Here is a 16,986-nt window from a genome sequence, read left to right as displayed (position 1 = left end):
ATTTTACAGAAAAGCACCATTCAGTTCTATTCAGTATTATACTATGTTACCTCAATGTTCCATAGATTCATTATAGCTCGTTACATGAGTCAAAAGTTTAACATTTTTTTATCTTGATAATAGGTCTAAAAGACAAGTCCTCGGACTCCCCAAAAAGTACTTTCCACCCAAACCTGTGCTAAATAAATTTTAATTTTTTAAAGGTCATTGGTTATAACAGGATTCAAATATAAGCAAATATGTGAGCAAATATGAAAAGTCAGCAAATATGAAAGATTTAATTTTTTTTAGAGTCTGGAATTTGTTAATAAAGAAATTAATCAACAGTTATAGATGTTGTCTCTTCAACGTATCATTGGCATTTGGTACAATGATGTTTTGCTTCGATTGTTTTCCAGGAATGCACGCTAGACATGCACTGATCCAAATACGCTTTGAAGGATCAAGGATCATAGGTATAAAGGACTGTCCGCTTAGCTCATATCGCCAATGAAAGCACTCCACACATAATAGCAATAATTAATTGCATAATTGCGAAATTGCACTTGTTCAAAAATGACAGACTTTGAGTAGCGTGGCGTGATTATAGATATAGTCATTCCTATTCAATTAGTAATTCTGTAATTCAAGCCACTACCGCACTTGTTAAATTTTGTTCTTTGCACCCTTGCATGTTCTTCCGTATCTCATTGAAAATATAATGAACTTATGGAACTATCGTTTATGGATTGTTAACAAGAACATCTTTTGTTCAACGAATGTTGCGATGCACTTCCTCCACCAAGCAAGATTTTCTCTTTCCAGGTTTTCTCGATCGTGTGATACGGTCGCAAGTAAGGTTGTTCTGGAAATAATATCATTTGGAGCAATTCGTTAATGTTTGCGCCAGTCTTTGCGCTTGTTTCGATAAAACTAATGTTCATCATTTCAGCTTTGGTAAGAGCTTCTTCATATTCAACCTATAAAATAGTTAAAACCATTCGGCTAGCAATAAAAATTTACTTCAATTTTCTTTCGAAGTGACATTCACTCAGTATATTGTAAAATCCTTCATCGGATTTGCATAACGATATATAACGAAATATATTGATAAGATATTCCACTTCTTTTAAGGAAAATCATTGCTGCGTCTTATACATATCAATCACAGAATATAAAGATATTGACCACTTTCAGGATCTTTTAGGACCTATAATGAAGCCAAATTCGACTTCAAATGATTTTCAATTGCAACAATGCATATATATATATATAGGCTATGGAAAATGATATTAATGATTAATATTTTCCGAAGTTTTAAAAATGTTCCCGGTTATGATGTAATTTAATTAGAATAACGAGCTATAAGATAAAATGGCGTCTCACTAATTCCAGTCAAGATATTTTAAGAAATTTACCTAAGCAGGATATGCAAAATCGGAAATAAAGATTATATATAGTTTTAGAAGTTTTTTTTAGAGACAAACTAATTCTTAATGCCAATCCTGTCAGTATATAATGGTGTAATAATTGTATAGGTAATTCAAATCGCTATTCCATCATTTCCATGCTTCACCGTACGTTATCGTAGCTCAACTTTCTTTGACCACCATTTCAAAAGAGAAATCAATCTCTTTTACACGTGAAACGTATACTGTACATGCACCATAATAGCACCTAACTGCTATTATCTATTCCCGAAAAATGAAATGCGGAGAGCTGGTTTTCATTTGTCATTTGTCGTATTTTATCGTAAGTCGTAATCTGTCATAATAATTCTGTTTTGAAATGTCAGTTTGCATATTGTAACGAATTATGCCAAGTTATTACACGTGAATGACGACTTATACGATATGAACCCATGCAGTGTTAAAATTCGAATATTCGAATATAGTTCATTGAGTGAGCTCATGCTCAAGAGCAGAACTGAGTCGCCGCCCTTTTAAACAATTACCTGTCTATTCGCATGTGCGTCACTTTTATTGCCTATCAATATAATGACAACGTTATTCCCCCTTTCTGATCGGATCTTCAACATCCAGTTGCTCACATCTGTAAAGCCGAGGAGAATATATGGTTGTTACAAGTCCAAATGTCGGGTGGCTAGCATTTTCCATAAGGTCAGGATTGTCTGAACACTGAATGTACGTAAATTAAATGTTTGCATGGAGCGAGGAACTACCTAACAGTGAATTGGGACGGTAAACAAATCTAAGCGAGGGTTTACGAAATGCATAGACCAAGTCGAGACTGGAAAGTGGAAAACGCTAAAATCACTGCAGTGTTCAAAAAAGGGATTATTAAAAAACCGGAATTCTCCTGGTAATCCACTTTGTTCTCAAAGCACAAGATTCTAAATCCCTGGGAATTTGAAATAGCTTCTAATGGTATTAAAGGGGTATAACTGTCGAATTTACTATAAACACTCAAGTGCATCAAGCAGAAACAACTGCTTTTAGAATACAATTAAAATTCCCAAGAAACTGAACACAATTAAAAATGAATACGATTCCGAGGGTTGCACTCCGTACAAAGTTGGAGCTAATGGTTGAATTATCTATTTGTGGTGAAAACTCTTCACCCAAAATGCATATTTGTATAACGTGTTTCCAAAGAATGTGCTGGCAATATTTGGAAGTAAAATATCTTGAGCTATTTTAACGTTCTCCAGAGTTTGCCACTAATCTGTAATGTTTTTAAGGCCAGTCTTATAGCGTGAGAAAGGCTCATGATCGCTAAGCATTCATGGCCGAGGCTATTATTAAATTAAACCTGCGCTATAGTAACTAATATAACTCACCATCGAAACTTGCTTTTTTAGTGATGTCATAAACAATCAATGCGATGGTAGAGTCCCGGAGGTAGGCAGGTAAAAGACAATGAAATCGTTCTTGTCCTGCGGTATCCCACATTTTAAATCTTATAGGACGATCTTCTGTGAATTTTAATCACAACACGTTATATTAAACAAGGTTCCGGTCAGCGGATAAAAGGGTGGCAATAAACCCACAGGCGTACGGGCCTAATAATTTGGGGTTCAAAATTTAAATTCAGTGCCAGTCATACAGTGCGATAAGGAATGTACGTACTAATGTAATTTTTTTCATAGGTAATGTGATTTCGGAATTCGAACACAAAAAAATTAGCAAAATGCAAATAGTGAGGCTTCTGGCAGGGACATGTCCCAGCTCTCGGAAGCTTTCGTCCAATTGAATAATGCTTTTCTATGCTTAGAGAACGAAGCTATGCTATTGGTTGAAACGGAAATGTATTGTAAAGTTCGGCAAATGAAAATCATTCTTGCCAGGAGCTGCGACACTACCCTTCTGGTTTATAGGGACCAGGGAAATGAAGACAGTAGTAACTTCCGCGTCGTAGATTTGGTGAATCTTGAACTCACTAATGTTTATTCTGTGGCGCCACAGTGCTTGCGTGTGTTCGTAGTCGTTGGGCTTTTGAGTACGAAATTTAGCACGCATTTTCTACCATTATCCCATTCATTATCCGCAAGAATTTACCCGCGTTTTCTACCATTATCCGCAAGAATTTACCCGCGTTTTCTACCATTACCCGCACGAATCTGTCCGCATCCGCCTTATCCGCACCCGCGTTTTCTACCATACTAAAAACTCGTACTCAAAAGCTTGGCGACTACGAGTTTTGGCTGATGGCGTAAGCAAACAACACGCGAGAATGACGAATTCAATGTCGTACTCGTAGTCACTGCTAATAAGGTTTACATTTGACTAAGGCTCCCGCCACCGCTACGAGATTCGTCACATTGACATGATTCGTTATACTTCGTATACTGACGCAATAGACTCTACGCTCTCTTGTCTGTAAATCTAAAGCTCTCTATTCTCGAATCCATTCTGTGACGGTTTCAATTCTTACTCACGCCATCCTGGTGTTTGCAGGAACTTTTTGATAGGAGTAGAGTTCCTGCATACACCAGGATGGCGTAGAAATGACATATGCTCTTCTGAAAAATTTCGGACACAAAAACATTAGCCAAGTACAAAGAGTGAGACTTCTGCTATGTCTATTCTGTGGCCAGTATTGCGTGATTGCTTTCGTGGGCTTGCGTAAGGTGGCGTAACACAAAAATTTGGTTAGCAATCGCGAACGTTTCTAATAGTCTCTTCAATAAATTAAGTTGAAAGTGAAAGATTTACAATGGTCCAAAATGGAAAAAACGTCTATTGTCTTATCAAGCATGCGTGCGGGGGATAAGAAAGTGGTTTTAGTCATAAATAAACCTAAAATGCTGTGAAAAAGTTACATCAACAAAATCTTTTTGGACGAATTAACCCTATTGCAGAAATGATATAATTGAAATTTTCTGTTCAACAGCTTTTATACCTAAGAAAATAGTTTTGGTGAAGAAATCCATCCCAATGGTTGAAGTATTAATATCTTCAAAAACATCATAAACTAATCTTGTTACCAGTGCCGTTTTACCAACTCCTTGATTTCCAAGGACTATTAATTTGTGTTCTACATTTTCAGCTTCCATTGAACTTCTCATGCTAGAGTCGTGTGGAGTTGCGCGTAATAGGGGTTTGTGACGTCACCTTCTATCAAAGTTGAATGACGTAATACAGTAGCCTGAAAGTGGCGCAAGCTCAGCGATCTTGGTTGAACGGTGAACGCTTTTCGTAATTTCCGATTGTTAATATACAAATTATTAAGTTCTGATTTTAAAGTTTAAACATACTAATTAATCAACTTAGGTTTTTAGATTCTGTATCCCAAAACAAAAAAATAAAAAACAAACAACTCCAATAAAAGCATATGAAAACCTTTGAAAACCACGACGCGTGTAATTTGTTGTATTGGTGCAATTTGACAGCACCTTGTCGTGACGATGTCGTTCTCCCAGGTCTTGCCATTAATGCGGCCGCGCGCCATTGTCGCATTAAGCTGTTATTCACGGCTAACAGCGAATGGAAATTTACGCCTCCAGGTGACTCACAGTGGGTGACTTAACCACGAAAAATTCATACAGGCTTTAGAAAATCGTGCACATCTGAAAATTTGTCTCCCCGCAAACAAAAATTGTGTTAGATTCAAATTGTTTTAAACGCGTACTCAATGTTTAATGAATCACATTGACATGGTTTTCGATTTCCAGAGACCGCTAACAAGCTTTTCAAAGAAAAAAACAAAAACACCTTTACTGATGTTTACTTTTAGTATATTAAGATTTACTTAATGTTTTATATATCGGTTATATAATAACCTAAATACTACATATGCGGTCAATAAATTATACACAATTGTTATTTTACAGTTCAAGCAATAACTTAAACATTACATTAATAATTGCTAAGCAAAAATCAAAGCTTCTCTATTCGAATAGGCATACGCGAAACTCGAAAATAGTTGAAAGGGTTGGTACATTTTTTCGTAAAGGTATACTATATATCTTAAAAAATCTTTTGCTTCTATTCAGAAATCTCAAAAATTGAGTTTAAATTTTAATCAGGCAAGTAATGTATCTATTTTCGAATTGCGCAATATAAAGTATTTACATATCGTCAATGTGAACGAACGAAAGTGCTTGCGGTACATAAGAAATTGTACGTACTTAGCTCGCGCTTATCGAAATGGTCGTCAAACCAGCGACATACTGACAAAACACGGGAAGAAACTCAGAGTCTGACACTGATTGTTTGGTTGAACGGAACGCCTCCAGCAGAATGGTGTCGTGTTGTGATACCAGAAATCTCAGCTCCTACGAACAAAAACGCTGTCTGTCAATCTACAGTGTCAGTGGTCAATTACAATACGATTTAAGGATTTCTCACCTTATTTTGGGAGTCACTGATACGCCCATCAATGTGCAGTTGCGCAATGGCTTCCGAAATTTCCTTCCACTCTGTCGAAAAGCAAAAAAAAAGTTCACAGCCGTTGATTTTGCTCAGCATACCGTATGGTTACAAGACCTGGTTTTTTATTAGACTAAACAATAATATCAGTCGACATATCAGCAACCACAAGAAATTCTCGTTTATTGTACACACCTTTGCTCAAGGCATCAATACCCATATCAAGAACATGCGTAGATTCGGGAGACATTTGAGCAATCTCACGAAGTATTTCCGAAAGTTCGAGTGTCTCTTCGAAGACATCGAGTGACATTGTGCCATCCTTCGCTTCTGATGGCTTACCAAGAGGTACGTATGTGAACGATGCCGAATCGCTACTGGTGTAATTGTTTGAGAGGTCCCCACTAATTTCAACGTTGACAGTTAGAGGACTGGTTATGGGGTCTTTGAGAGGGGGTGACTTCACCACACAAGCACCCTAGAAAATGTACAGAAAACACCACACAGGTTGCAATTAAATGCTCACTCTTAAGCTTGAATTATTATATAAATAATAAATTATGTTTGTAAATAATATATATTCTTTATTACGAAGCCTTTTTAAAAATATTTTCTATATGTTGTTTCTAACCGTGTTTGTTTTGCTCCTATCAATCTCCCCATAAGCTTGCCACATCTCACCTAAAACGCAAAAAGACAATGTTCGGTTTGATTCCCGCTAAAGTAAACACACAACAAGGGAGCACCCTTTGGTTGACATATGGGCCTATACGAAAGCGCCGGTCGCTTAGCGACAAAAATTGAAAATAAATGTATTAAATACGTAAATAAAAATAAATACGGAAGCAATTCTCAAGCGATATTTCCGAAAATGTATCCCTGCAATTATCCATCCCCTCCAAGTATTTTAGCGTATACTTGAGAATTACTAGAAACACAAACCATACAACAGATAACGAACACATACATACGTACAAATCAATTACTTAAAACATTAAAACATCTGTCATTCAATCGGGACATGGCCCTAAATGGGTGTTTAACGTGTCAAAATAAACACAAAATTAGGGAAATATCATTGTGCGATTTTCTGTCACATGCAAGCGTGAAACAAGTTTTGTAACATTTAAAAAATAAATTGTACAACAGATGTTCAAAGTTTACGTAATTGAACACCAAGGAACAAACACTTTCAACAACTAACAATAAAACGTTTGCAACTGTTTTTCCCCTGTCCCGCCCTAATCGAAACAAACACAGAGTGGAAAACAGTTGAAAACGCTTGGATGTTTCACCACAACGAAAGAGTGGGAAACAAAAAACGGCATACCCATTCCCCCCGGTGCGCGCGCGAGATTCCTCAAACATCCCCCACGTTTAAATCCTTCCTGGGACACCACCCCCACACACGTTTTTCCACGACAACTAACGTTAAATTTTTTTTGGATTTAGTTCTTACTGTTCCTCTCTTTGAGAATATTTTGTCTTAAAGATCACAATGACTAGCACGAATGCCGCCCAAACTATCACTGTAATCAAAGAGAAAATTTCTCAGGGGACACATTCTACGAATCCAGGCGCCATAATCTGGAACCAAATAGAAGTAAAACACAATAAGCGAAAACAAACAGAAACTGTCGAAATGGTAGAAGTACGTTGGTCAACCAATGTGCGATAGAATTACACACATACATTTGTGAAGACAGCTTTATGTAGCAATATACATGGCTACCATTTTCTGACAAATATTTCCATCAAAATATTGAAACGGATATTTGTTAATGCAACCAGTTCTAGGGGGATTGACCAACGTTTTGTTGTAACACACTTTTTTGTTATCAAACACGTTAACACGCCGCAGTCTTCCAAAAATCGAATGAACCATTTTCTGAAGACAATCATGTATAATTATTTGAAATTTCTCAGGGGATCTCAGGGTAATTATAGTAAATCATGTTAAAGGTCAAGAAAAGGGTTAGTCAACTCGATAAGCAACGTGCACCATAATTGCATGTATCTTGTCACAAACCAAACTTTTGATTAGTAAAAATTCACTTTAACAATCGACTCAATAGTTCTGTAAGCATGCAGCGCATGCGCATAAAGGTTTTTTGGATGCGTCAAAAAAAGTAGCAACAGAAAACGCAACGTGTTAACGTGCTTTAGCTTCTCAAACTCGTTCTGCGTATCAAGGAAAAAGTCGCAGTTCATTGGGAAAATAAGACGGGGGATTTTTACGTAAGACCGCACCAAAATCTGCCACTATTCAAAAAATGGGGACGTTTTTATGAAGTATAGTATTTCATGGTGTATCTAACAACAAACTCGCACAAACGACCTCATTTTTTTATAGCCTCTGATAATGATGCGCTCCTGCGAATTTGGACAAACTCTAAAAAACGCTAGAGGTCTATCGGCGTAATCAAGCATTTAGTTTCGATTTTGCTCAGAGAATGAGAAGCAAACTCTAAACATAGCTGTTCGTGTCGCAACGATTTAAATCTTTCCGCTGCCTCGCAGTGAACAATTTTTTAACAATAGTGTGTCACAACAATATCAGAGATAAAATTTCCTTCACCATTTCTGTAAGTTTCTGTTTTACAACAATACCATTATTTACAATAATATGCTGTTTCTGGGATTTTTAGTTCCCAATATTCGAACAATTTTCCTATGTACACGTGTCTTCTTAGGGGCTGTTTACATGAGCCCGGTTACCCGAGATTCAACGAAGCGTGAGAGGACTTTGAGGTATTGAAATGAGCAGATAACATGATCCTGGCAGTCGTATAATCACCACAACAATAGAATGCGCTTGTTTGGTGTCATAAAGACTTATTTCAATACCTCAAAGTCCTCTCACGCTTCGTTGAATCTCGGGTAACCGGGCTCATGTAAACAGCCCCTTAAAGTGCTATTCCTGTTGAAGGAGACTCGCCTCGTCGAGACTGTTGGAGAACAGTTAGAACTCTTATAAGTTGTATTTAAATAATCGCTTTCGTGAAATAAATTAAGAAAATATTATGGTTGTGTATTTTACAATTAGAGGCTAACAGGTGAAACGTTTTTTACCTCTTTGGTAAGTCTATACCCCATTTTATGGTATATATATTGGTTTATTTGTCAATTATATTAGGGTATTATATAATTTATTCTTTCAAGAATAGTTTAGACTTGTTGATATTAAATATTTTTTATAGATACTCCAATTATTCTTTAGTTCAGTGATTGCATAGCGCGTAATATGCACCGAAGGCTCCGCAAATTTATAAAATTAGCCCAAGCATTGCCATGTCTTAATTTAAATATTATATATTCATTTGTTATTTAATTCGACTATTTACATATGTAATCTTATGTCTTACTTTCTTTTAATTGTGCCTACAAGAAAATTTTAGAGCATTTCATTGGTTTATACGCGGGCATAATTTACAGATTTGGGTGTAAATTTTAATTCGCCTATACTTCTCCCTTGCAAATAGCTTAAAACAACATAGGAATTGTTGCTCGAAACAAAAAAGTAACGTCAGGCTGATCGGTTTGAAAATGAGTATCTTGCTCATTAATTATAGTCGAAATGAAACAGTCGAACTCGCTACCACGTCAATCGAAATTTATTCTTGAAATAGCACTTTTATCATGCTATATCTCAAAAATCGGAAGTTGGATTAGGTGAACCAATTACACAATAGAATGTTATTACAAGGAATTTGAACAAAACCTTGACTTTTTAATCCAGTTTGTCTTCAGCGCTGGCAGGCACTGCACATAGTAAAAGATATAGCCAAGATAAAGGCTTAAGGCAATAAAATTAACAGCTAAAAATATACAAGTACTACACAAGACAATTACGATTACAATAAACATAGAGCAGACAAAATTACCCAACCAAACCGCTGGCATGTGAATAGAAAAGACTTGTTGGTTTTTGCAAAAGATATTCTTAATCACACTTCCATCCTGCCAGTTTATTTTTAAACTTAGTAAAGAAAAATACAGCCATTTTTTATATTATCATTTTTCATTTTTTACAGAAACTAGTATTGTTTTAGAATTTGGAAGGTTTCATAAAAATATCACATGCAAACGTAAGTGTTTTTGTTGAGTGTTTGTGTAATTTCTGAAAAATGAGCTGAGGTGCAAAAATGCTGCAAATGAATCGTGCAATATTCGAGATGTTTTTGAGAAAACCAATGAGTAATGAAGTCATGAATGTGCATAAGCAAGTGCATTGTGAACACATACAGAAAGACAAGCAGAAATTAGAATGAGATGAACGGAAATAATAAATACAACAAGCATGTAACACAAATAACATTTCAAAAAACCTTTTGCTGACATAAAGCAAACAAAGTTGCTCTGTACATTTTAAACAGAGCCAAAACCAAAATATTAGTTTTAATCCTGAAGTCTGAAGCACATGAAATAGTAGCACTTTAACACTATTCTTTAATAGAACATATAACCCTTAAAATGAACTCCCAATTACTTCCTTAGTTGTTACATCTGTTTTCAAAAAATGCTAAAAGCCAGAGAATCCTACATTTCAAATTCAAGTTTTGTCAAGTCACATATACCTATTTCCTATCAAGATGCATTTCCAAACCACAATTTCAATTTTTCACCACTTGTATTTTATATAGATATATAAAACATATGGTGTTTAAAATGAAGATTTAAATTTTTTAAGTTTAAATTTAAATATTGCAATTTTGAAAACAGGTGTTAGGCTATTGAGCAGATTTGTCACTCGATTGTTATTAAAAAACGACAGGAAACAAATAATCTTTGACTTTGGATCACTTTAGTTTCAGCAAAAAGTTTCAAAAAGAAATAAAGACAAAATTTACATACCATTTGGTAATTCTCCATAAAATCTCACTTGGAACCCTGCAAGAAAGAGAAAACTATTGTTGAGAAAAACAATAAGGAAGTTATGCAAAAACCCAACTTAAACACAGCAAATGCACAATAAGAAACGTTTAACAACAAACCTTTTAGGAATTTCTTCCCAATAATGCCAATTTCCTCACCACCTGTCACATAACCTTGAACTGGTCTCATCCACCAGATTTCAGGATTTCCTGGGGGAGCAGCTGTATCAATAGGTTCAATATTAGTTATACACAGACTGATTTAAAAGCATATTTTTACATCAATTTTTGATACAACCTTAGGCTAAGTCAGGGACAATTCTGATTGATAGCGTATAGGGCTATTAATACTTACTACACTGAAAAACTTTTGACTTGCAAGTAATAGTCTGACTGGGATAACCAGGTATTTCTGCAGTCATAACAAAACAGGCTTCTTTCCTTTCTGATTTCCAGTCAACAGGATTTAAACCTCTTCTTCGTAATTCTTTGTCCGCCTCAAAATTCCGCCGTCTCTTCAAACTGATGCAATCTAAGCTGAAAAATAAATATGCACTGCAAATGTGAGTATTTTCAAAGGAAGATCACCTAGAATGTGTCATATCTATCAAGTTCTATTACTATGAATTTTAACAAGACTTTAAATTTTTACTTACACAGCAGTCATTTCAGTTTCTGGTCCTACCAGCACTTGAATAGCACCAACACCATCTAGTAGGGTTGTATTTTGGCAAGGCAATTTAGTGGACCCAGGACCACACAACAGATGGAAATGGGGTGTTCCATTACTTGTTGCAAGATATACAGTGACCCACAATGGTTCATTGTATCCTTTTACCTGATATAAAATACAATTCAAGGGGAATTTAATTATGAAACAAATAAGTGTGTCCATTTCCAAAATGTGCATTTAATGGCACAAGTGAAACAAACTGCAATAGGTTACACAATAATGGAACAAGTGAGTATAAAGAATATTACCTGAAATGTAGGGAATGTCAGCTCAGATGAACCATGAACAGGCCCACGACATCCTTCACTCTCGTACCTGGCTCTGTAGTTCTAAAATATTTAAACAACATTAATATTTTGAGGAATCAAGTGAACATTCACACAAACATTACTATTTTTAACATTACTTTTCTCATTCAACATTGTTTTCACTATTCAGAACATAGATTAAATTCAGTGCATAGAGAATCGGACATGTTTTTTACCTTTACAACTCCATTTGCCCTACAGCATATTGTAATTGTTTTTCTACTGTTTCTATATTTTTAAACCATGTACAGTTTCGGTTACTACAGTCTTCAGCCATTCATTTTTAGAGACAACAAGAATCAATCAGCCTTGTAACATTTGTTGTTGATAATCTACACTTTATATACCATAAATATTACAGTGTATATCAATGAACTACTACAATAGGTAGGTCAACCTACCCAAAAAATAGTCATACAGAGTACACTTAAATGGTTCCAAACTTCAAACAACTCAATGAAGCAAGTGAAATGTTTATTCTTTATTACAGTATTGTAATATTAAATATGGTTAGATTTTTTGTATTGCATAAGATAAAATTTACAGGTATGCATAAAAATTTAAATACACAACACATGGACAAATACTTATGAAATAGAAATGTAAACTTTTATTTAGTATGTACAAACATCTAAATGATACTGTGGATTATAAGCTATTGTTACTTAACACAAACCTGCTCAGGCTGTTCAACCATGACTATAGAAGGCTTAACAGGATCAACCGTTTTCATTACTTTGCAAGGAACTTCATTACTATATGGACTGGATGGTCTTTTTTTCCCCAGAGTAAGCAAAGAAAGTTCATGTTTATTCTTCTTAACATTACCAGGTAAAGTTGAAGGAGTTTCATCTTTCTTTAGCGAATTTGTGACAAGAGTGGTCAAAAGATTGGATAGCAAAGAACGCTCATCTGTCGTCTTGGCAGCAACCAGTAGCTCCAGTAATTTCTTAACAGTCTTCTCAGTAAATCGAGGGGTTTGTGGCTTATCCTGGAGTAATTTGCCATTTTTGACATTACTAGGATGTCTATCATCTTCACTTTCTGTCAAAGGTGCAATGTTTTGGAACTCCTCTTCAGGTATATTTGGTAAATTAGGTGAAGATGGAGAGCTAGGACTTGATGAATCACAAGAAAAAGGTGACCTAGCCATACCAGAATCAACACTAGATGGGCTATCAATGTATGGTAAACCAAACAAGTTTTCACACATGTCAACTAAAACAGAAATAGAAACCTATCAGCATAGGAAGCCCCACTTTACCACCATCAGCAATAATGACATTATGTAGTATAATACATTTTGTAGGATTTAGTGTATGCACTGTTTTGCTGCAGCCCTTGAAATTCCACAACATAGAAACAGGAAACAAATTTCTTCAGGTCTGCCATCAGGACATTGGGACAAAAAATGACAAATCTTCTATTCAACAGGTTTTAACACTTGCTTGGAAGTGGTATAATAGTAAATAAATTGAAATTTAATGTATATATTTTATTTCTCTATGACTTATTTGCATGAAGTGACTAAAGATATGGAACCTCATATCTGTTGTTTATAGATTGTTTATACATTTCAAGTCTGTTGCTTATACATTGACAAAGAATATGGAAATAACCAACAACAATATATTGCAATATAGCAATAACTATGTAAATTAGTAAAACACAGTGTTTCAAAGTAACATTTGAATAGTTTGTTACATTTTTACAATCAGCATTTGCAATGTATTTAAACTTTCCATCTGGGTCCAGTTGTATAAAAGACTAGTTAACTTTAACTGTAGTTAAGGACAGAATTTAACTATGCAAGATGTAGTTTTATACAACCAGCCCCTAAAGGCAAACAAATCCTCCAAAAAAATAATTAGATTTAAAAAAGTCAAAATAGGCAACTTTAACATAGTAAAACACTGTATTGTAATAATTTGAATAACTATACTTAAAAGGTATTAGTTATAAAATATGTACAACCCATGTTAAACTATGGTATTGTTATCATGAATCCAAAGCAATCCCAAAAATAGCTGAATTCATAAAAATTTCTAAAAACATTTCAGTTATCCCAAGTTAAAATTCACGATGACAACCATATAGGCTTAGACTTCACATCCGCCATAACAATTCTCAAAGCAGCATTTTCACGATAAAAAAGCAAAAGTTGACTGGACATGTAGTCTTACTTGCTACTCAATGCAAATTACAAACATGTTGCAGTTGCAACAAATCCATAACAAATAGGTGAAAATCCTTACATTAATCTTTCTGCTGAATGTAAAAGAAGTCAAGACACACACAATGCTTATAATTAGATAAATATATTCAGAGCGAAACCTTACCAATTGTAGTCTACATAACTTCAAAAATAAATTGCTCACGAATAAATTGTATGCCGGGATGACTTTAAAACATAGGATGAAGCGTCGAATTAAATAACTCTACTTAAAAATTAACACATGAATGTTGGAAATTTTATAAAACATGTATTTACTATTCCACTAGGGCAGACTACTATATCCTATATAATTTGTTGTTAACCAGATCATTCCCCAAGAATGTTGCAATTTTAAATATGATTTCCTAACATGATTTTATTTAGGCAACATGTTTTAATCCCTGGTTACTGTTTTTTATACTGAACCAAAGGTGAATTTTCATCTCTATGGTATGCAAGGTATGGAAACATCAATTTTGAGGCAAGCTGGACTAGTAAAGCTCTGAAGAAATATTATGATAGGATTATTAAATACTAATAATGATTTTTAATATATATGGTTAAAATAAATTTTAAATTGTTATAAAATTATACAGTTCCTATGTTATTAATTATCAATAAAACTTATAGCTAAGGATGTATTGTAATTTAAAAAATAGCATCTGAATCCAAATTCTAGGTATTCACATTTTACACATTACATACAGTAAAGTTTTAGCACAAGAGCAAGACAGGATGGAAGACAGATGCATCATGTAAACACAGAGTAGCACATCACATACATATGATGAGCAAACCAATTAATACTTTGAATAATACCACCACAACCTTATATGGCCGGCAACAAAGCCTGGAAATAAATTTCAAGGATTGTCCCTTAAAATTAAATGAAACTCACATGGTTTTGTATCAACATAAAAACCAAAAAATGCAGGTCTGATCGACGCCAGACGTATATCTATGACACTTCTAACAATCAAATGCACCTCAAACATAAACCATATTTTGTCAAAATATAGATACGCTTTTTTGAACAAATTTGCGAGTTTTCCCGCAATTTTGTCCGCGAGGTGTTATTTCCATGCCATTGAGTAGCATTTTAGCAATCGTTTCCATTTGATTGTTTTTAAAATACCATATATAAACGAGCACCAAGTGTTAACTATGACCGGGCCTTGTTTCGACAAATATTTCAGGAATTTCTATTTTTCAGCATAAACAACAATTTTAGACGGGGACATATGAAATGCTACTGCCTTTCTAGAGGGTTTTCACAGGTAAATAATTTAAAAATATCACAAAAGGACACGAGATTCTAAAGCGAAATCTGCCATGCATTTAAACATGCACTACACATACCTTCGTTTTGTGTGCTAAAAGACTCACCAAAACCGGCTTGTTCACTCATATTATGCAGAAACGTTTCTTAAATAGCTTAGATGCAACTTTCTTAATACGCTTTCGAAAAATTATGACAAATAAATTTTCAAAATTGTACAAACACGAACATACAAAACCAAACTCCAACTAAAAATGATGTCAATCCACCTACTAGTGCCAGTTTTTTTGCTCGGTTAGAGCCTAAATTCGCGCCAAAAACTGGGGCCGATTGTCCAAATATGGAAATTTTCCCATCGTTCATAGTACGCTTGCACTGACCTATGAGACTATGAGACTATGACAATTTACAAATGAATCATGTTACAAAAAACTTTGAGAAATTAAATAGCGTAGGCACTAGGCAGTAGCAACAGAACTAAGCGGAACGTTTATATTTCAAAATAGGAGGCGTTATTTTTCTACCTCATAAATAAAAAGAGGAGACCATACAAAGGTGCAACCCGAGATGGACTGAGTAGTAACATTAGTCAACAATCATTCATTATCGAATATTAAATCTGTTCTCATATATTTGTCGTTTACTGTTGGATTTATTTGAAAAAGTGCCATGCATCCTCGAAATTTTTAGAAAAAAACTCCTTTTGTGTTCTTATGATTCTCTTCACAAAGGCATCTAAGCTGTTAAATTTTATCACAAGGCGGAAATAACGTCCAAGCCATTTAGCTTCCTTTTGTCAGTTTTGCGTCATCTACAAAGGGGTTCTTTCCTCGTTCTTTTCAGTGTCACGTTTCTGGTATGCGTAGGCGCACGTACGCGTACAAAGACGAAATTTAGGCCAAAACTTTTTTTTAAATGTAATAGTATGGGTTCGAGTGCATGGCTTCGAGTTTTAAGACTGCAAAAAATACATTATATATAGATGCAAAAAATATAGGCGAGAGGGTATTTCCGCAACTTTAAAACAGGATGTTAAGTGTTTATAATCCAAAAGGCAAATCAAGTCTTAATCAAATTTAGGTTTAAAAGAGAAAGAACACTGGATTGTTTTTAGCTTAAGATACCCTTTTATAATAAGACGAACGGTTAATCTTATTTCCAACAATCACTTGGCAGCTCTTAACTTTTTTTCCCGGAAATTTCCGGGGAAATTACATGAGTCATGATGACCAGTAAACTGTAATAAAACCTGGAACGCTAACTTGGCCGCCATCTTTGTGGAAACGTAGAGAGTAATTATCTGGGAATATCTAGAACTACGTAAAATACAAGGCATTTGCTAAATTTTAAAAAATTGAACGATTTTTGGCTTCAACCTGGTCATGACTTACATGGGGCGAGTTATCCCAGCTAAACGAGGAGAAAGCTTAAGTCTCTGATGTAATAGACTTTTTACCTCGCCTGGCCGGGATAACTCGCTCCATGTAAACAGACCCTTACTGGCTGCTTCGATGTCATTGACTCGCTGTTTTCAACCGTTCTTATAATGACGTTGAAAGCGGAATGTCTGATGCTAAAGTTTGATTGGCTCCACAAAACTATCGAGCCAATCAAACTCCGTGATACATCGGACTTTCCGCGTTTGACTTATGAAAAAGGTTTATTGGACACTGTTGTTCAGTGCATGGCGTAACGGACGAGGTGGGACCCTTGCGTATATTCGGTATTGTTGGAATCCTGCATGCTTGTCAGCAATTATTTTTTACT

The 16,986-nt window shown here is 35.0% G+C and overlaps 2 protein-coding genes across 2 annotated transcripts; both read right to left on the bottom strand.

The window, feature by feature from the left end:
• Window positions 1-298: 298 nt before the first annotated feature.
• LOC114523323 (ras-related protein RABH1b-like) lies at window positions 299-5,061 on the bottom strand. Its single transcript, XM_028544208.1, has 4 exons — window positions 4,342-5,061; window positions 2,780-2,914; window positions 1,934-2,031; window positions 299-959 (listed from the first exon to the last, which is right to left on the bottom strand). The coding sequence occupies exons 1-4, from the start codon at window positions 4,505-4,507 to the stop codon at window positions 732-734; spliced, it is 627 nt and encodes a 208-aa protein (XP_028400009.1). The 5' UTR covers window positions 4,508-5,061; the 3' UTR covers window positions 299-731.
• A 98-nt stretch (window positions 5,062-5,159) lies between these two features.
• Window positions 5,160-15,502, bottom strand: LOC114523322. Its single transcript, XM_028544207.1, has 11 exons — window positions 15,300-15,502; window positions 12,402-12,943; window positions 11,666-11,746; window positions 11,341-11,522; window positions 11,040-11,221; window positions 10,805-10,906; window positions 10,665-10,700; window positions 6,442-6,491; window positions 6,006-6,288; window positions 5,790-5,860; window positions 5,160-5,716 (listed from the first exon to the last, which is right to left on the bottom strand). Exons 1-11 carry the CDS (start codon window positions 15,346-15,348, stop codon window positions 5,570-5,572), a joined length of 1,725 nt encoding a protein of 574 aa, XP_028400008.1. The 5' UTR covers window positions 15,349-15,502; the 3' UTR covers window positions 5,160-5,569.
• Window positions 15,503-16,986: the final 1,484 nt, after the last annotated feature.

This window comes from Dendronephthya gigantea, unplaced genomic scaffold (assembly GCF_004324835.1).
Source record: "Dendronephthya gigantea isolate DGI-Jeju-01 unplaced genomic scaffold, DenGig_1.0 000027F, whole genome shotgun sequence".
NCBI classification, from domain to species: domain Eukaryota; kingdom Metazoa; phylum Cnidaria; class Anthozoa; order Malacalcyonacea; family Nephtheidae; genus Dendronephthya; species Dendronephthya gigantea.
This window is presented reverse-complemented; position numbering and strand designations above follow the sequence as displayed.

What these genes read in the sequence shown, in the direction of transcription:
- LOC114523323 (XM_028544208.1), bottom strand. Translation starts at nt 4,507, where the DNA reads ATGAGAAGTTCAATGGAAGCTGAAAATGTAGAACACAAATTAATAGTC. An exon ending in CACCAAAACTATTTTCTTAG is followed by an intron (nt 2,915 to 4,341) that starts GTATAAAAGCTG and finishes TAAAATTCACAG; the next exon opens with AAGATCGTCCTATAAGATTT. An exon ending in ACGCACATGCGAATAGACAG is followed by an intron (nt 960 to 1,933) that starts GTAATTGTTTAA and finishes ACTATTTTATAG; the next exon opens with GTTGAATATGAAGAAGCTCT.
- LOC114523322 (XM_028544207.1), bottom strand. Translation starts at nt 15,348, where the DNA reads ATGAGTGAACAAGCCGGTTTTGGTGAGTCTTTTAGCACACAAAACGAA. An exon ending in TGGTTGAACAGCCTGAGCAG is followed by an intron (nt 11,747 to 12,401) that starts GTTTGTGTTAAG and finishes TAAATATTTTAG; the next exon opens with AACTACAGAGCCAGGTACGA. An exon ending in GAAACTGAAATGACTGCTGT is followed by an intron (nt 11,222 to 11,340) that starts GTAAGTAAAAAT and finishes TTTATTTTTCAG; the next exon opens with CTTAGATTGCATCAGTTTGA.